Source organism: Arachis duranensis, chromosome 2, assembly GCF_000817695.3.
Source record: "Arachis duranensis cultivar V14167 chromosome 2, aradu.V14167.gnm2.J7QH, whole genome shotgun sequence".
NCBI lineage: Eukaryota > Viridiplantae > Streptophyta > Magnoliopsida > Fabales > Fabaceae > Arachis > Arachis duranensis.
The window spans coordinates 83,408,502-83,425,497 of record NC_029773.3 but is presented as its reverse complement, the minus strand read 5'-3'; the positions used below and the strand labels follow the sequence as shown (position 1 = coordinate 83,425,497).

The window sequence follows — 16,996 nt, the reverse complement described above, 5'->3', positions numbered from 1 at the left end:
CCAATCATAATTTTCCTCCCCCACCCCCAAAGAAAAAAAAATAACTCATTTTTTCCTATACATTATTGGTTCTTTTATCCAGAAATCTATTGGTGAGCTTGCAATAAGGTGATATATGGGAAATGCTTGTACGTGTCAAGTTTCTATTGGACGAAAAGTGTATGATGCTGATGACTCTGATTCAAATAATTCAAATGATTATTTACCATATAGATATGGACATTGTGGAGCCAAGGTTATGTTAAGTGGATCCTCTAAATTTGTATCAATGTATTCCCAAAAGGGTCAAAAAGAAGTGAATCAAGATGCAATGACAGTTTGGGAGGTATAATTAATAAGATTAATCTTTTAGGTATTTTAAATACCCATCTTCTAATAGTTTTAAACAATAATCTCAGATTAATTATATATAAAACTAAAATTATGATTAAAATTATTAAAATATCAGTATCTTTGAAATAATTGACATACTTGTTTAATTATATCACTACGAAAAAAAAGCCTATATCTACGCTTTTTTCTTGTCACGCTTTAAAAGTGTGGCAAAAAATGGTTAATGGCCACACTTTTATAAGGGTGGCGATTGATTATAGATTTGACAATGTTTTTCTTGTTATGCTTAAAAAGTGTGGCAAAAGGGGTTTATGGCTACGTTTTTATGAGGGTGGCAATTGATTCGAGATTTAGTCACGTTTTTTGCGTCGTCATAGAGAAAAACAGGCACGCTTTTAAAGCATGCCAAAAGAATTTTGTTATAGTAGCGTTTTAAAAGCGTGGCCGATTCTTTATGTGTCTCATTTTTCTGCCTTTATCATTTTATTAAAATTTTTCTTTTTTTTTTAATAATCAATCTCAATCATTTGCACACACAAATTTATATGATCAAATGATGAATTAGCTAGGGTAAGTAAATTGTTATCTTCAATATATATATGATGTATACTCAGAATTTCACTGGAGAAAAAGACATGATATTTTGTGGTGTGTTCGATGGTCATGGTCCTCAAGGGCACAAATATGCACAAACCATATGCAATAATCTTCCTTCAAAACTCTCCACATCAATCAAAATGTCACAGCAAATTAGTAAGAGCCAACTTGGATTGGATATCAATGGTGATGAAAACCAAAACATGCCTTGTGTTTCATGGGAGGGAAGCTTTTTGAAGTCTTTTAGTGAAATGGATAGAGATCTTGCTCAGAACGTTTACATTGGTAGCTTTAGTGGCGGTAGCACTGCTGTCACTATAGTTAAACAGGTATAATTGAAAATATCTCAATTGCATTATTACTAACTATTAATATTTGCAGTTTTTTTATTGTAACTTTTAATCTCATGATATAAATTCTTAATTCATAAAATCATATTATATTGATTATTATATTATTTTTTCAAAAATTTTAGGAAAATCAGTTGATAATTGGTAATTTAGGAGATTCTCGTGCAATTCTTTGCACAAAAACAGATGACAATTTTCGAATTCCTATTCAACTTACCGTTGACCTAAAACCAAATATTCCAAGTAAGTAGTAAAGTTTATTTATAAATCTAGAAAAAATCACTTGTTTAGCTTTTTATTCCATGAGTTAAAACATGAAACTTTTGGAAAAACACACTTTGAAAAAATTATATATATTTATTATTTCACATATACAAATATTTAGATGTATTTTTGAAAATAATATACTACAGGATTTTCAGGCGGTTTTGAAACCAAATAGTGACAAATTTAGTGGCGGTTTTGCCAAGTACTCCAATATTGGGTGCCATAAAACATTTAGCAGCAGTTTCTAATAACATTAACATTATTTTTAACGAGCTGTTATTTGTATAATAATTTTGATATAATTGATGTGAGTATTAGCTTATATGTTTGGATATTTTTAATTAAAAATAGCTTCAATATAATTATTTTTTTTTTGGATTGTATAAAAAAAATACTTTTATTTGATAAAATAACTAAAAAATATAGAACGGTTATTTATATTATTTAAAATTTGATAGAATTTAGTTAAATTATAACAATGATGAGAGTATCTCTGCAAAGTGATTACAGTAAAAATAATTCTCATTAGTAGTTAGCTTCAAATTATTTTGAAGTAACCAGAGCTTAATGTATGGCCATTTAAATTATAATCATGTTGATCAAACTGACCCAAACATACTTATAAGTCTCCAACACATATAGTCATAATTAATTTACTTCTTTTCACATAATAAGCTATATATATTTATAATTTATCCAATCAAACCCTAGAATTGGCCTCAGTTATTCTTTCATGCCTATCAAAATCAAAATGAAGTCTACTATGGTTAATAAATACCTTTCTTATGATTGTCACTCATATAATCAGGTGAAGCTTCAAGAATAACTAAGTGTGGAGGCAGAATATTTCCATCAAAAGATGATCCAAGTGGTATAAATAGAATATGGATGGCTGAAGAAGATTGTCCTGGCTTGGCTATGACAAGATCATTTGGAGATTTCTGCCTAAAAGATTATGGTCTCATCTCAGTTCCTGATGTAATCTATAGAAGAATTAACAAACAAGATGAATTTGTGGTTTTGGCCTCTGATGGAGTAAGTATATATATATATATATATATTATTGAAATAATAATTTTTATTTTAGCTAAAATAAAGAGACTGACATTAAATGACTATACTATTATTATATGATTTTAATTAGAGAATTAACTTTTTTAACAAATATCAGTAGATTTTTTAAAGGTTTAATTATTCTATCAGTTCTTATAGTTTTATTAAATTTTAAATTTAGTCTTTATTCTTTTTTTTTTTCTTTTCAATTGATCCCTATATCATTAAATTTTATAGTTAAATATCTGCCGTGACAAAAAACATTGAAATTAACAGAATATTCTGTTAAACAAGACGAATATGCCTAACACTTGAATTAATATTTTATTTTGTTTAACAAAATATTCAGTTGATTACAATATTTTTGTAATGGCAGAGACTTAATTATAAAATCTGATATGATATAAGAACCAAATTAAAAAGAAAAAAATATAAAGACCTAATTAAAAATTCGATAAAACTATAAGGACCAGTGGAATAATTAAACATTTTTTAAACATACATTTTATCATAAATTTTTAAATTTAAACTCTAAATCTTTTAGAAAATGAGCATTAAAAAAGAATTATAATAAAAAATTAGTTAATGTTAGTTAATTCAAAATTAATTTTTTATATATACTTAATTATTTTCATGATATTCACAGATATGGGATGTGCTAACAAATGAAGAAGTAATTAACATAATTAGTTCAGCAAGAAAGAGGTCAGAAGCAGCAAAAACATTAGTAAAGCATGCCCTTCAAGCCTGGAAAGTCAAGTGTCCTAATGCTGTAGTTGATGATTGTACAGCTATATGTTTGTTCTTGAATAATTAACTATAATGAAATTTAAAAGAATGACAGAATGGACCCCAAATTCCAACTCAGAAGGAACAAAAAGTGATAATTTTAAAGGAATTAGGTCAAATCAATTCTGTTCCACACATATTATATAACAAATATGGATAATCTTCAATTTGCTGCAGTTATGAAATTCCAGAATATAATTCAAAGATAGATAGAGGATATGCTGATGTCTATTTTTTTTTTCGGTAACATGCTTATGTCTATTTATTTTGTTGGTGTTAACATGCACGACATTTTTTTTCATTTTGGGTCAGGTTGGACAAGTTTTCATATGGGCCTGCTACTAGGCCTTAGCATTTCCCTTCATGTTGTATTATTCTTCAGCAGAGAAGAGTAAAATTTTCAAACTTAGACTAATCTAACAGTTAATTTATTAGTCTGTTTAAGTAAATATTAGATGTTAAAATTCTGCCTTATACATACAATAATTTATTAGCTAATAGTAAATCTTTACATAAAACTCAAATCTACAATAAATTAATTTCAATTTGTCAGATTAAAGAATAACATAAAAAAAATGAATTTTTTCAGACAAAAACAAAAAAAAAGTCTAGTAAAAGAAACAAGGGATAAGGAAGCAAGGACAAAATCAACCCGAATAATAATAATAATTAATTAAGTTATTATCCACATACAATATGTAGTTTTTGTTCGATTAGTTCAAATTTAAAATATTTGATTTTGTTCCAATATCATTTTGTTAATACTAATATAGTAACATGTTAATAAAAGCTAACATGGTGTAGGTTTTAATTTAACAGAAATACTAAATAACTAAACTTTTTTTTAATCAAGTCCAACCAATTCAAATTTACATACACGTAATTTTTTCATTGTACATTCTTTTTCTTCTTCCTCCTCCTCTTTTTCCTTCTCCTCCTCTTTCATTATCATGATCATGATTATCATCATCACCTCCTCTTCCTCCGCCTTCTCCTTCTCATCTTCTTTTTTCATCATCGTCATCTTTTTTCTTCTGTACAATTTTTCTTCAACGTCGTCATTGTCGTCATCATCGTAAAACAGGAGAGAGAATTTTGAAAGGAGGATAATAAATAATATGTGAAGAAATGTTTGGTGAAATCAACTTAGAGATATATCCTTGCCAAACAAGCTAGTGATTCCCTTCCCAGGATCATTTTGTTTTACAATAGACTCTCCAACCAAAACCTGCATAAAAGTAAAATTCTTGCACATTAACATTATATGACACAATTGCTTGCAAACACATTGGATAAAAAAATTAAGTGAAAAAAATCACTTTATATGGACATATTAAACTTGCAATACTTACAGCTTTAACACCTGCTTCTTGTACATATGCAATATCATTTGGTGTGAACAGACCAGATTCTCCTACCATCTGAAGAAGCCATAAAACCATTAGAATGGTTTTCAAAATCAGATAACATCTCTTTCATACAACTGTAATTAACAAAGAAAGGCTACTTACAATTATGTTTCTCTCACGGACAATTTTGCCTCGCTCTCCTTCAAGAAGTTTCTTCGTATTGGCGATATCCACCTCGAATGTTTCTGCAAGCCGATAAAGGTAAAGCAAAATCATTGATGATCCCAAACTCAAAAGTTTATATATAATAAAAAATTGACCAAAAAGGATGAAAGACAAATGGTAAGGCATACCAAGATTCCGATTGTTGATTCCAATAAGCTCAATCCCCTCTATGCCAAGAACACGATCGAATTCCTTCTCGTCATGCACCTAGAAAAAAAACTATGAGATTTTCAAAATAAGAAAAGGGTTTCTTTCCTCAGAGCCATCACGAAATAAGACATTCAGTAATCAGTACCCAGTTGACGTAGGACTATGAGGTAATAACAAACAAGAGCATGCCAAACAGATTTGAGTATCACATTCATGAAACCTTTTATAGTAATTCATGGTTTTGATTAAAGGTAACATGGTTTCAGCCTAACTCCAATTTAGTCAATCTATACCACACAACAATCAACCTCTTGCCTTCAAGAAAAGAAAAACATTACGTTAACGAATTAAATTTGTACATATGCACTATTCACACCTCAAAACTCAAATCAGGTCCACACAAAGGACAAGTTTACACTGTATAACATGGTTAAATTCATAAGTAACATCATATATCAGTATGATCACAAGGGTTATTTAATGTTGGATGTTACATGAAATTAAGGGGATGGAATAAAGAAACACTACCCATACCTCAACAAGTGCTGCCAGTCCAAGTATTTTGCATATCTTAATCATGTATTTTATGTCAAGATCAGGCAAAACAGCGGCAATTAGAAGGACCGCATCTGCACCTTTGATTCGAGCATAATAGAGTTGCCATGCATCTATGATGAACTCTTTGCACAACAAAGGACACTGCATATTTTTTAAGAGTCAATAAAATGACCTACATAAAGCATGAAACCAAATTCAGAAAACAAACCTTTACTCCAGCCTTTCTTATTAGCTCAAGGTTTTCAAAGCATCCCTGAATCAATAGGCCAGGATCAAGAGTCAGTTATTATTTAGTGGCTGAATAAGACCAACTTCACACTTGACCAAGTATTGTAATGAGTTTCTAACAATTTTCAAGTTAGTTGTTTACCTTAAAGTATTTTTGATCCGTCAGAACACTTAGACATGCCGCTCCACCTCGCTCGTAAGCTTGAGCAATTTCAACCTATAAGATAAGCAAACAAGAGCAATATCATGAGGAAAGAAACAACTCATTTTAGTGGTCATGACAAAAGGATAAAAATAATTCAGAGGGTAAGAGATAAGAGGGAAGCAAAAGGCTTAAGATGCTCCAATGAAGAAATTGATACAGCATGAAATAATTCAAGACCTATCATTGCAAACATAACTCAAATCAAGCACTCATAATGTAACAACTTGAAAGGTGTTACAAAGAAACAAGAAATATAACAATTCTAGGCATAAAAACAAAATGGACTTACTGGATCAAAGTTCTCTCTCAAGACACCTCTACTTGGCGAAGCCTTCTTCACTTCGGCTATCAACCCCGGAAGTCCAGTTCGTTCATTTGCCGCCCTCAAAGCACCAATAAAATCACGCCTAGGAGGAGCATTTTGAAGGTCCTTCTTCAGAGAAATGAGGGGTTTTCTTTCTTTAAGCTGGAAATCAGATATAATTCAGCATTAAAGCAGTTTCTTTCAAAATATATATATATACAGAAAAAAAAAATTGAGAATAAAGCAAATCAACCATCATACCTGTGAAACTTCTACATCCTTGTTCCACACAATCTCTTCCAAAATGTTACGGGGTGTATTACCCTCATTCTGCAATCGGAATTCGAAGGGTCCTACATAATGCAAAGGGGGTCCTGTTGGTGGTCTCCTCCTTATCCTTATACCCTGGCTAGCAGCAACTTCATCTTGAAACATTCCCACTTCCCACTCCTTCACTTTCAGTGCCTCTACCACAGATTCAGCAGAGGTTGCAGCAATTGTAGCCGAACCCTCAGTAGACTCCACCTAACCAAACCATCCACAGAACCATATGATTTAAAAAACTTATCAGGGTTCATCCAAAATTAAAAGGCAGTGTTCTCCATTCTACATTCCAATTGAACCCAAATTCTACTTCTATAACATATATTAACATTCACAGCTTATTAAGGCTAATTATTAGAATCAATTTCATCATTTGAAATTTTGGCTTAGTCAAATTCAGCTAGTTGCAATTGACTAATTCAAATGGTTCTAATCTAACTCAAATCAAGTGAACCACATGAAATCCAACTTAGGAGCGGGAGGAAACAACAATTCAAAACATTCACAAAACCAATGAAAAAGTCAACTGGGGTTCCAAGATTCTGCAATTCATACACCAATTGAACACAACTTCAAAATGAAAAATCAACATACCCATAAAAAATTAAGAGATTCCCATATCAATGCACAACAAAACCCCACAAAAGATATAAAATTTACGGTGGTAAAATGAATTTACCTGAGCACGGACAGAGAAAGAGAAAAAGGGGTTTCTTGTAGAAACATTCATTTGGATTGGGGTAATCCAGCTTCTGGGTCTGGAAGAGGATGAAAAGGCCTGAAAGGGTACCTTGAGAGAGGTCAAAGCTTCCATCTTGAGCACCCTCTGGCCGACGGCGATGGAGAAGGTGGAGGCTGCTAGGGCTAGTCTCTCATGTATGGGTCAGGCTGAGTGGGTTTTGGACAAGCTTCATCGAACCAGTAGAGGTTAGGGATCAAGGTTAATTTCAACCGGATATAATAAAATATACATGTTTTTTTATATTTTTGGTTTAAAATTGGTTAATTGCTCAAAAGTCAAAACTAAATTGATTCTACTAATTAATCAATTGCTAGATTGATTTTTTAATTTTTTGACTAATTTATTGCTGATTAATTTTTATCTTCAATCGAATCGCTTCAATAATTATAATCAATACGATTTTCCGTTCTTAATGAACAATTATTTTGGATTACTAAGTGCAATTTTTTTTTTTTTTACCGATTTTGACGATTTTTTATCACCAGAAAACTAGTCAGAAGACGAATTCTCAGATAATCTGACCGATCCCGATCGATTTTCAGAAACATGCATATATGTGGCACGAAACACGCGCGGCTCAGGCTTCTTTTTTAATGGCAGAAACTAGTCAGAAACTGTTGTTGATGTGTGTTTTCTTGCTGATACATAGTTTGGTTGGGGATTGTAGCTTTCGAACATAGAGAAAAAGTGGCATAAAAAAAATTCATAAATAAAATAAAATCAATTTATTGATATTATTTTATTTTACTCATCATATTTTCATATCTATTTGTGATAAAAAAAATAGAAAAGAAAAACTCTAAATACTTCTCACAATTATTTTAAAAAATAACGAAATTTTTAATTAAAAAATATATTTTTTATTTTTAAATTTTATTTTTGTAAAATTAATTAACTCTTTTATCAATATTTTTTTATATTAATAAAATAAGCCTACACAGCATGTTAAACTGTTAATTTATTAAATTACCAAAAAAATTAAGATTGACAAATTTTTTTTTGTTAGGAGTTTTGTTGTCTTTTAAGGATAATTACTAGTTTTTTTATTTTTTTTGTTTACCTTTTTCAAATACATTGACAAAATTTACGGTATAAAAATAAGAAATATTAGTGATTTTTAAATATTTTTATTTATAAAAATTAAATAAAAAATATATTAATGATTAACGAGTCACATAAGCATGTTCTTGAGAGAGATTATTGACAAATGAACTAATCAATCTCATAAAATTAATTATCAGGGGCCAAAATATTTTTTTTCTTGAGGACTCATAGTCTTTCGAAAAAATTATCAGGACCTGGATGGGTATTTAGTATTTACCCAAAAATATATACATTATAAGTTGGTACATCTTTTAAATAAAAAATTATTTAGAATAAAGCATATTTTTTGTGTCTAATATTTGCGATCTTTTTCAAAAATACCCTTACGTTTAGTTTTATTTATTTTTGTCCTTATCGTTTGATTTGTGTCAAAATTACCTAATTTTAGAGACAAAATTAAATGAATCGAAAATATTAAAGACAAAATTGAATAAAATTAAATGTTAGGGGTATTTTAAAAAAAAATCATAAACATTAGAGATAAAAATTATATTTTACCCAATTATTTTCCTAATTAAAATGTCTGCCTAATCCTAGTAAAAAAGTAATAGTAACAAACAAAACCTATTAGTAAAGTATAAGATAATTACCATTTTTACTTATAATAATTATCACTTTTTAATTAATGATAAGATACTTTTATATAGCAATTGCAGCTGGAACTAGATTGTAACCACTCAGAACTCAAAGTAGTGATATTACTTCATTGCCATCATTCTCCCCTTAAGGTATTTTCTCATCACTGGTTCACTCAAGGATATGCTTGTGAAGAACACTTGGTATTTTTCTTGAATCTGTTGCAATTTTTATCACTAATCAGTAGCAGGATTTTGAGCAGCTACTTACTAAGTTATATGTGTATGTGTGAAATGGTTTTTAGGTGACAACTGTGGATGGTTATGTTCTCAGTGTGCCGAGAATTCCGGTGGGGCTGTCACAGGAGCCATGGGGCAATAGGCCACCGGTTCTGCTACAACAGGTTTGTGTTTTCCAATGCCTCTGTATATTTTTCTAAGAGAATTCCCAATACGGCTGTGTTTGATGTTTTCGAAATTAATGTAATGCTGCTGTGAGTGCAGGATGGCATAACGTGGTTACTGATTATGAAAATCGGTGATTTTTTTTTTCCACCAAACAGTATTTGTACAAACTTGGGATCTTTGAATTCAGTCTGAGAGGGTATGTGCCTCCTCCTATTATCTCTTTTTTATTGTCCTTGCTTTATCTTGGTGGTTGGAATTAGATCAGAACTACCAAGACTGATTCAAATACTTGCCATCAATCCTAATGCTTTTCTGCTTCCGTTTTCTCAGAATAAGAAAGCATATGAATCAGTTGTGATGGCAATTTATATATGCATGAGAACATGATTGGTTCCACTTCATATTTTTGACATGTTTGAAACAGGGATGCTGTAATACAGTTTCTTAAGGACGTGTGCAAAAAAACCAGGCATTGATTGCATTAACTTGTTGACCACTTTCACAGGTTCCCTTTTCCCTCTCAAATCTCCATATTTGACAGTTCTAAAATCCAAAATATGTTGACCTTCAAATGTTTTTTGGCCCTAACTGCTGCTTAAGCCGATCAATTGTCAATATATTTTTGGATCATGAGCCTCAGTCAACACTCAACAGCAACAAGGAACGTGATTCATTTCAGTAGGGCTAACTAAGCCCATGTCAAAAAATAAAAGTGAACATGATTCATCTATCTCAGAGTAAGTAGTCATGTTTTCATGATTAAATACCATACATAACAACAATATTTTAGTAGTTGTTGAATCATGATAAAGGGAAGTATATATTATAAAGAAGGTTGGCCTCGGCGCAATGCTAAGGTTGCTGCCTTTTGAACTTTTAAGTTACGAAATCCATGGCCGGCACAGCTCATGACGAAAAGGAATTTTAGATTCTGAAAATTCAGCTAGAAAGGGCTGTTTATAACTAAAATTTGCTTCATATGAATTGAAACTAAGTTTTAATCCTATTGTTATCACAGTGATCAGACAAGGAACAATAGCAACGTTTGATTACATGAACATAGATGAGAATACAAGATGTTATGGACAGCCGACTCCTCTGGTGTATGACATGACCAGAATTCTGAACAGCCTTCCTATCTACCTGAGTTATGGCGGCACCGATGCTCTTTCCAATGTCAAAGACGTGCAACGGCTGTTACAAACTCTTGAAGATCATGATGGAGATAAGCTTGTAGTACAATATAGAAATGATTATGCGCATGCAGATTATGTTATGGGAGAAAATGCTAAGCGAGATATATATGAACCTCTTATATCTCTCTTTAAGCTTCAATGATATCTAAAGAATAACACATTCATCATTATAGAACTTCTATATTACCTAACTTCTTGGTTAGAGTTGAATAGCACAGAAATATCAATGTGTAAAGTAATATTATTAAGGAAAGCTAACATGATATTTCTGTATTTACCAACCAAATTGCAGGTGAAATATCAGTACCCTTTCCATTATATCTTAAATTTGGAAGTTCTCATGGCTTTTTGTGTGAATGATGATGAAAGTAACAGATGAAACTCTGGTTAATAATCAAATTCAAGACTTCACTTAAACTCTTGGAATTTAAATAAATGTAGATCATAAAACTCAACTAATAACCCTTTACGATATGCAGCAATAGTTGCAATTTGACCTGGTTATACATACTATTCAAGTGATCACAATATAAAATGCTTCATATATGGTGATGATACTTGAAAACCATAAGGAGATAACTCAAACAAGGAACTTTATCTAAGTTTGCATAATTTTAAACCCTAATTTCAAATAACAGTAAGCAAGTGCAAAATCAACCACATCCTGCGCGCAATACAACAACATTACAATTTTCCCATTTTAAACAACACATGCAGCTAAGCTATTAACACAAAACAATTGTGCGAATTTCACACATCTTTGAAAAATAAAGAATTCGAAATATACCTAACCAGATCCGACGATGATGTTGTTAATGGGAATGAAGATGAGCTTGACGAAGAAGCCAACGAATCCCATAACCACGAATCCGATTGCAGTACGAACAGCAACCTTGGAGAATTCTACAAAAGAAAAGGAAAAATTCAGATCCACAGCAGAGAGATTCAAATTATAATAAAAAGAAAAAGTACCTTTGCGATCGGGTTTATGGCAACGCTTGACGAGCCTTACGCTGTCCTTGGCGAACTCTCTGAGGGGATCGAACACTGAATCAATGGCGTCCATTCTCTCTATTAAATGGCGAGTGAAAACATGCGTTAGAGACGAACAAAATCTTTCCTTTTTTATTCGCGCTTCATTATTAAAAAACGTTACATCTTCTTCAACACGAAACGACTCATTCTTTTCGAATCTCTCTCAACATCACTCAAATTTCAATCACGTTCTCTACGAAAAATTACTATTGAAAAGGAATCAGGAGAAGATTTCGCAAGCAATGACCAGAAACGAACAAAAACACTAACAGAGACTACCAAAGGTATGAGAAAATTATTGTTCATTTGAAATCTTGCAATGTCGCATTTCTCCTGGTTGCATTTTAGGTTTACTGGATTGATTTGCTTCGTTTAGTAGATCGAACTATTGTGAATGCATTTTTACAGTATAATTAGGCCTTTGAATGAAATTTGTTGTTGTTTTCATTCAGTTCAGTGGATAGTGTAACTAGGGCTTTGAGATTTGTTCGGTTCGGTGGCTTTTGTAATTTTGATTCACCAAGTGAATGTTGTTCGGTTCGATGGATTCCTTTTGTGATAACATGTAGCAAATCATTTCCTAAATGTTTCATTATTTATAATGTTTGATTTTGTGCATGAATGAGTTTCGTTAAGGTGGCCTGTGGCATTTTAATTGACTTGATTAAGATATACATGCTTGTGCTTGTTGATGTATTGAGTGATGTATTGACCAAAATTTTTCATTACAGCAAAACAGAACAAGACAATGACAACAATAAAGGAGAAGCCGCACTATAACGTAAGCAGATTAAATATATTTATCCGCTTTCATTTGAATAATATCTATTTTGTATTATAAATATATCCTCACATTCTGTTTCAAAACTTGCAGAAAACTCATTATTGCAGATGCCAAACAAAGTCAATAGCAACAGTATACAGGGATATGAGTCAAGAAAAGAAAGATATAGTGGAAGAAATGGGATTTGGTGCCTGACAAATGTCCCAAAATGAATGTCTCTAATACCCTGTTGAAAGAATCGTTTGATCGCTTTGATGAAGAGAAAGGATGCTTGAAAATTCTCCAGGAAAAAATATACATAATTCCTCGGAAAGTAGCAGCTGCCCTGGGCATAACCAACGGAGGTAATACACTTTCCACTTACTGTTTATTTTCGGTTCATTAGTGTCCAAAAAATTAAACTGAGCCTTTTTGACTGATTTTTGCTATTAAAATATTGTAGGAAATCATTTTTCTGATAAGGTTGATTACAACAACCTGAATCCAAAAGACAAGGAACGTTCTGGATATGAGCGTAAAAAGGGAGAAAAACCGGAAAAAATTCAAGAGGACTTTTGTTGTCTTCATACAAAAGTGCTTCTTGCTCCCCACAACGGTAAGTGTGGCTTCCCCAATCCGTACGCCACCGATCTTTCATGTGAACAACATTCAAGAATGGGATTGGGCAAAACATGTGCTCAACTTTTTGATGAAAGGAGTTGAAAACAAGAGAAAGGGGGAGAAAATAGTCAGTTGATGACTGTGTTTGTGTTGATGTTGATATACTTCCACAAAACCAAGTTCCCCTGCCCGTTCGCACCTGATGCTCCCCCAGCACCGTGGGTGGCCCATTGGACAAAGCAAATGATGCTTGAACGGATTTCTACCGAAACAACAGAACCATTGGTAAATATTCTATTAAAATTTTTTCCTAAAATTTGGTTTCAAATGCTTTTAAAATACTCTACTAACTAAATAAACTTCTGTTTTAGGTTATAATTAATTTATTTGTCCTACTTGCAATTGTTAGTTTGTTCATTTGAATGTTTCTTCATTAAGAAACATTTTTCTTGATGATTAAATATTTGTCATGTACTATTTACCATATGAATATTTTTCGGTTCGGTGGGATTGCTTCATTTGGTTCACCGGATTGTTAATGTATTTTCATTTGAATCCTTGTTTATTCAGAAATATTTTTCTTGATGATTAAATAATTCAGTCCTTATTTCTGTTTTAGGAATTTCTGTATAGAAAGGAAAAAAAGAAAGACAAAATCAAGTAAGTTGGACTAGAAAGAAAAAGGAAAGAAAATAAAAAAAAATTGTCGAGTTGGATTCTTCTTCGGAAGAGGAAAGATTTTTTGAATCTGAATCCGAAAAAAAAGCATTCCCACGGATTCAAAAAGCAAAAGTGATTCCGAAAACCAGTAAGTTTAATTTTTATATTGATTTCATTTAACTTTTATTTGCTTAAATTTGTTCTTATGCCCTTGTTCTTATGTATTGCAAAGAAGAATAAATCGATAAAGCCAGAACAAAGAAAAGAAAACAACCACCGAAAGTGTTTAAAAAACAAACCAAAAAAACAAAGCTTGTGCCGATAGATTTAGAGAACACAAGTGAATCTAAAAGCCAGTAAGTATTGCGTAATTTCTGTGAGACATTTTGTTGATTGCATATGTATCACGTTTTGTTCGGCAAATGAATTAATTTTGGTTCGGTGAGCTTCTAATTTTCATTTTAGAACTTTAATTATTTCGGTTCAGTGGTGTCTGTCAGTTTGGTTGACTTAATTGTTAGTGTCTTGTTCTTGCTTATATTTTTCTTCGGTATAAATTCGATGTATTTGTCTGTCTTCCATAGAAAATAAAATCGAGAGAACACCCGTATAAAAAGAAAACAACCGCAAAGGGTGGTAAAAACACAAGCCTAATCTGACAAGGAGTAAGTTTCTTGAATCATATTTTCTTTTATTGATACTTACATTTTAAGTTCCTTGATACTTATTTTATGAACTTTCAGAACTGTACAAGCAAAAGACAACGCTGCGGAAAGAAGAAAACGAGCATTGGAGATGATAAGAGAAAAGAGATCAAAGAAAATAAATAATGGAGCTCAGTCAGCAAACATTGCTCCGGATCAGTTTGACTCACCAGAGGCACAAAATGAATTCTCTGAGACGTAAGATTCAGTTTATTATTCTCGAGTTCTTTTTCTTTCATTGCTTACTTTTGCTACAACCTTTTCTAATTCCTCTATATTCAATTACTAATATTTATTTATCTTGCTTAGAATGCCGACTGTAAATTTGGATAGCGAGCAATTCTTACAAACTCAAGGAAGCTCTACACCTTCTGTAAATGCCGCGAGCAATACCAGGTAAATTGGTTTATTGCATATTGTACTTTCGGTTCAGTGGTTGCTCAAAAATGAATTTAATGTGTTTTTATATCTCTGCTTTAATCTTAGTTTCTAATTTTAATTTGTTATCTTTTTTTTTAGGAAAAATACCCCGGAAAGCCCGGTAAAATATTTTAGAAAAAAAATCTACCCAAGAAAAAGTTTTAAAACTCCACCAGTGTAAGTTAAAAATATTTATGTTATTCTTTTAGATTTAGGTAATAATTTTTGTTTAATTAATCACAAGGAAAATGTGTTTAAATGTCACTAGTGCTACACCTGATTTTGAGCTACAAATCATTGAGTTTTGACAATAAACTCGTTCTCAACCTTTGGAAAAGTGATTTTTTCAATGTGTAAATTCCTATTTTTCAAAACAAAGTCTAATTATTCAACATTAACTTTATCCTTGTTTACATTCCTTAGACCTCCTCTTGCATTGTCTCTTCCAAGTTCTGTTCAGGAAGAGTTGATCAGAGATGACTTTATCTATGTCCCTCCAAAAAATGAAACACAACAAACTTCTGATAATGAGTAAGTTAATAAATATTTATTCACCACATGAATCTTGTTTAATGCTTTTCTAGCTGTTTCATTATTTATATTCTTTTATTCAGTGCATCATTGGGATTCGGTTCGGTAGACTTATAAAATACTTTTTACTATTTTTAATGGAATATGATAATAGTTTGGGATAATTATTGAAATGTTTACTGTTTAATGCAGCAGACCTCTGGAACAGCAACAACTGCCCTGCGAAGAACCAACACCGCAGCAATCCGAACAAGAAGTACCTGTTGATGTGTAAGTTTTACTACTTATACAAATACCAATAATTTTGGTTAACTACATGGTTTAACTATGGTTCAGTTGAAATTAGAAATGAATTCAATGTGTTCTTGTCTTTGGACTCTCTTCTGTTTCTTATAGCTACCCTCCAGAACCCGAAAAGTTGGATATTATGGTGTCTTTTACAAGTTCTGTAAGTGAAGAGTTAATCAAAGATGACTATGTCTATGAAGTTTCTGATGAAGAGTAAGTTTCACATAAAAATTCTTTTTATTAATTTTAATGGTATAGGATAATAATTCTGGGTAGTTATTGAACTGTTTTCTGTATAATGCAACAGCCCGCCAAAGAACAACAGCAACAATCCCAAGAACCTCTGGTGGCACGGCAATCAGAACAAGAAGCACCTGTTAATGTGTAAGGATAAAATTCTTTAATATCATTTTTGTTTAATATCATTTCGGTTCACTATAAGTTTGGATTTAGGTTCACTATTAGTTTGGATTTTGGTTCACTATAATGATTAATATCATTTTTGTTTAATATCATTGTCAAATATCTATCATCTTGCAGTACTGCTCAACCTAGGCAAAGGGAAGATGAAAGACCTTTCTTTTAGCCTTGGGATAAGTCCACCAGCATCTCAACTAACTCAGTCCTCTCAACCGAATGTTTTACAGCTTGAAATCCTGGAAGAGGCGGTGTGGTGGACGAAATTGTGATCAATACTTTTCACAACTCAAATAATCCTTAGTGATGAACCCAAAAACTTGGTGTTCAATACCATGGCATAAACACAACTTCGCACAACTAACCAGCAAGTGTACTGGGTCATCCAAGTAATAAACCTTACGCGATTAAGGGTCGATCCCACAGAGATTGTTGGTATGAAGCAAGCTATGGTCACCTTGTAAATCTTAGTCAGGCAAACTCAAATGGTTATGAATGATGAATAAAACATAAAGATAAAGATAGAGATACTTATGTAATTCATTGGTGGGAATTTCAGATAAGCGTATGAAGATGCTTATCCCTTCCGTCTCTCTGCTTTCCTACTGTCTTCATCCAATCCTTCTTACTCCTTTCCATGGCAAGCTGTATGCAAGGGTTTCACCGTTGTCAGTGGCTACCTCCCATCCTCTCAGTGGAAATGTTCAACGCACCCTGTCACGGCACGGCTATCCATCTGTCGGTTCTCAATCAGGCCGGAATAGAATCCAGTGATTCTTTTGCGCCTGTCACTAACGCCC

General features: G+C 32.1%; 4 protein-coding genes across 5 annotated transcripts; 2 read left to right on the top strand and 2 right to left on the bottom strand.

The window, feature by feature from the left end:
• Window positions 1-115: 115 nt before the first annotated feature.
• On the top strand, window positions 116-3,417 carry LOC107475582 (probable protein phosphatase 2C 65). Its single transcript, XM_016095247.3, has 5 exons — window positions 116-325; window positions 948-1,259; window positions 1,406-1,523; window positions 2,356-2,582; window positions 3,247-3,417. Exons 1-5 carry the CDS (start codon window positions 116-118, stop codon window positions 3,415-3,417), a joined length of 1,038 nt encoding a protein of 345 aa, XP_015950733.1.
• Window positions 3,418-4,121: 704 nt separating this feature from the next.
• LOC107475418 (indole-3-glycerol phosphate synthase, chloroplastic) lies at window positions 4,122-7,730 on the bottom strand. Its single transcript, XM_016095045.3, has 10 exons — window positions 7,412-7,730; window positions 6,670-6,933; window positions 6,394-6,570; window positions 6,042-6,116; window positions 5,880-5,924; window positions 5,648-5,812; window positions 5,092-5,170; window positions 4,901-4,983; window positions 4,742-4,810; window positions 4,122-4,617 (listed from the first exon to the last, which is right to left on the bottom strand). Exons 1-10 carry the CDS (start codon window positions 7,544-7,546, stop codon window positions 4,531-4,533), a joined length of 1,179 nt encoding a protein of 392 aa, XP_015950531.1. The 5' UTR covers window positions 7,547-7,730; the 3' UTR covers window positions 4,122-4,530.
• Window positions 7,572-10,345, top strand: LOC110277980 (uncharacterized). Its single transcript, XM_052257917.1, has 4 exons — window positions 7,572-7,628; window positions 9,235-9,357; window positions 9,459-9,557; window positions 9,658-10,345. Exons 1-4 carry the CDS (start codon window positions 7,572-7,574, stop codon window positions 9,751-9,753), a joined length of 375 nt encoding a protein of 124 aa, XP_052113877.1. The 3' UTR covers window positions 9,754-10,345.
• A 125-nt stretch (window positions 10,346-10,470) lies between these two features.
• LOC107475416 (protein transport protein Sec61 subunit gamma) lies at window positions 10,471-11,831 on the bottom strand. Of its 2 annotated transcripts, none has more exons than XM_021135755.2 (3): window positions 11,730-11,831; window positions 11,545-11,660; window positions 10,471-10,755 (listed from the first exon to the last, which is right to left on the bottom strand). In XM_021135755.2, the coding sequence occupies exons 1-2, from the start codon at window positions 11,821-11,823 to the stop codon at window positions 11,545-11,547; spliced, it is 210 nt and encodes a 69-aa protein (XP_020991414.1). In that variant the 5' UTR covers window positions 11,824-11,831; the 3' UTR covers window positions 10,471-10,755. The 2 variants fall into 2 exon arrangements, with proteins under 2 accessions (XP_020991414.1, XP_015950529.1); XM_016095043.3 differs by having other exon boundaries at window positions 10,471-10,767; window positions 11,730-11,828.
• Between the last annotated feature and the right edge of the window lie 5,165 nt (window positions 11,832-16,996).

What these genes read in the sequence shown, in the direction of transcription:
- LOC110277980 (XM_052257917.1), top strand. Translation starts at nt 7,572, where the DNA reads ATGGAGAAGGTGGAGGCTGCTAGGGCTAGTCTCTCATGTATGGGTCAG. An exon ending in GTATGGGTCAGGCTGAGTGG is followed by an intron (nt 7,629 to 9,234) that starts GTTTTGGACAAG and finishes TAGCAATTGCAG; the next exon opens with CTGGAACTAGATTGTAACCA. An exon ending in ATGCTTGTGAAGAACACTTG is followed by an intron (nt 9,358 to 9,458) that starts GTATTTTTCTTG and finishes AATGGTTTTTAG; the next exon opens with GTGACAACTGTGGATGGTTA.
- LOC107475418 (XM_016095045.3), bottom strand. Translation starts at nt 7,546, where the DNA reads ATGGAAGCTTTGACCTCTCTCAAGGTACCCTTTCAGGCCTTTTCATCC. An exon ending in CTTTCTCTGTCCGTGCTCAG is followed by an intron (nt 6,934 to 7,411) that starts GTAAATTCATTT and finishes TGGTTTGGTTAG; the next exon opens with GTGGAGTCTACTGAGGGTTC. An exon ending in CGGATCAAAAATACTTTAAG is followed by an intron (nt 5,925 to 6,041) that starts GTAAACAACTAA and finishes CTATTGATTCAG; the next exon opens with GGATGCTTTGAAAACCTTGA.
- LOC107475416 (XM_021135755.2), bottom strand. Translation starts at nt 11,823, where the DNA reads ATGGACGCCATTGATTCAGTGTTCGATCCCCTCAGAGAGTTCGCCAAG. An exon ending in CCATAAACCCGATCGCAAAG is followed by an intron (nt 11,661 to 11,729) that starts GTACTTTTTCTT and finishes TTTCTTTTGTAG; the next exon opens with AATTCTCCAAGGTTGCTGTT.
- LOC107475582 (XM_016095247.3), top strand. Translation starts at nt 116, where the DNA reads ATGGGAAATGCTTGTACGTGTCAAGTTTCTATTGGACGAAAAGTGTAT. An exon ending in CTGTCACTATAGTTAAACAG is followed by an intron (nt 1,260 to 1,405) that starts GTATAATTGAAA and finishes CAAAAATTTTAG; the next exon opens with GAAAATCAGTTGATAATTGG. An exon ending in TGGTTTTGGCCTCTGATGGA is followed by an intron (nt 2,583 to 3,246) that starts GTAAGTATATAT and finishes TGATATTCACAG; the next exon opens with ATATGGGATGTGCTAACAAA.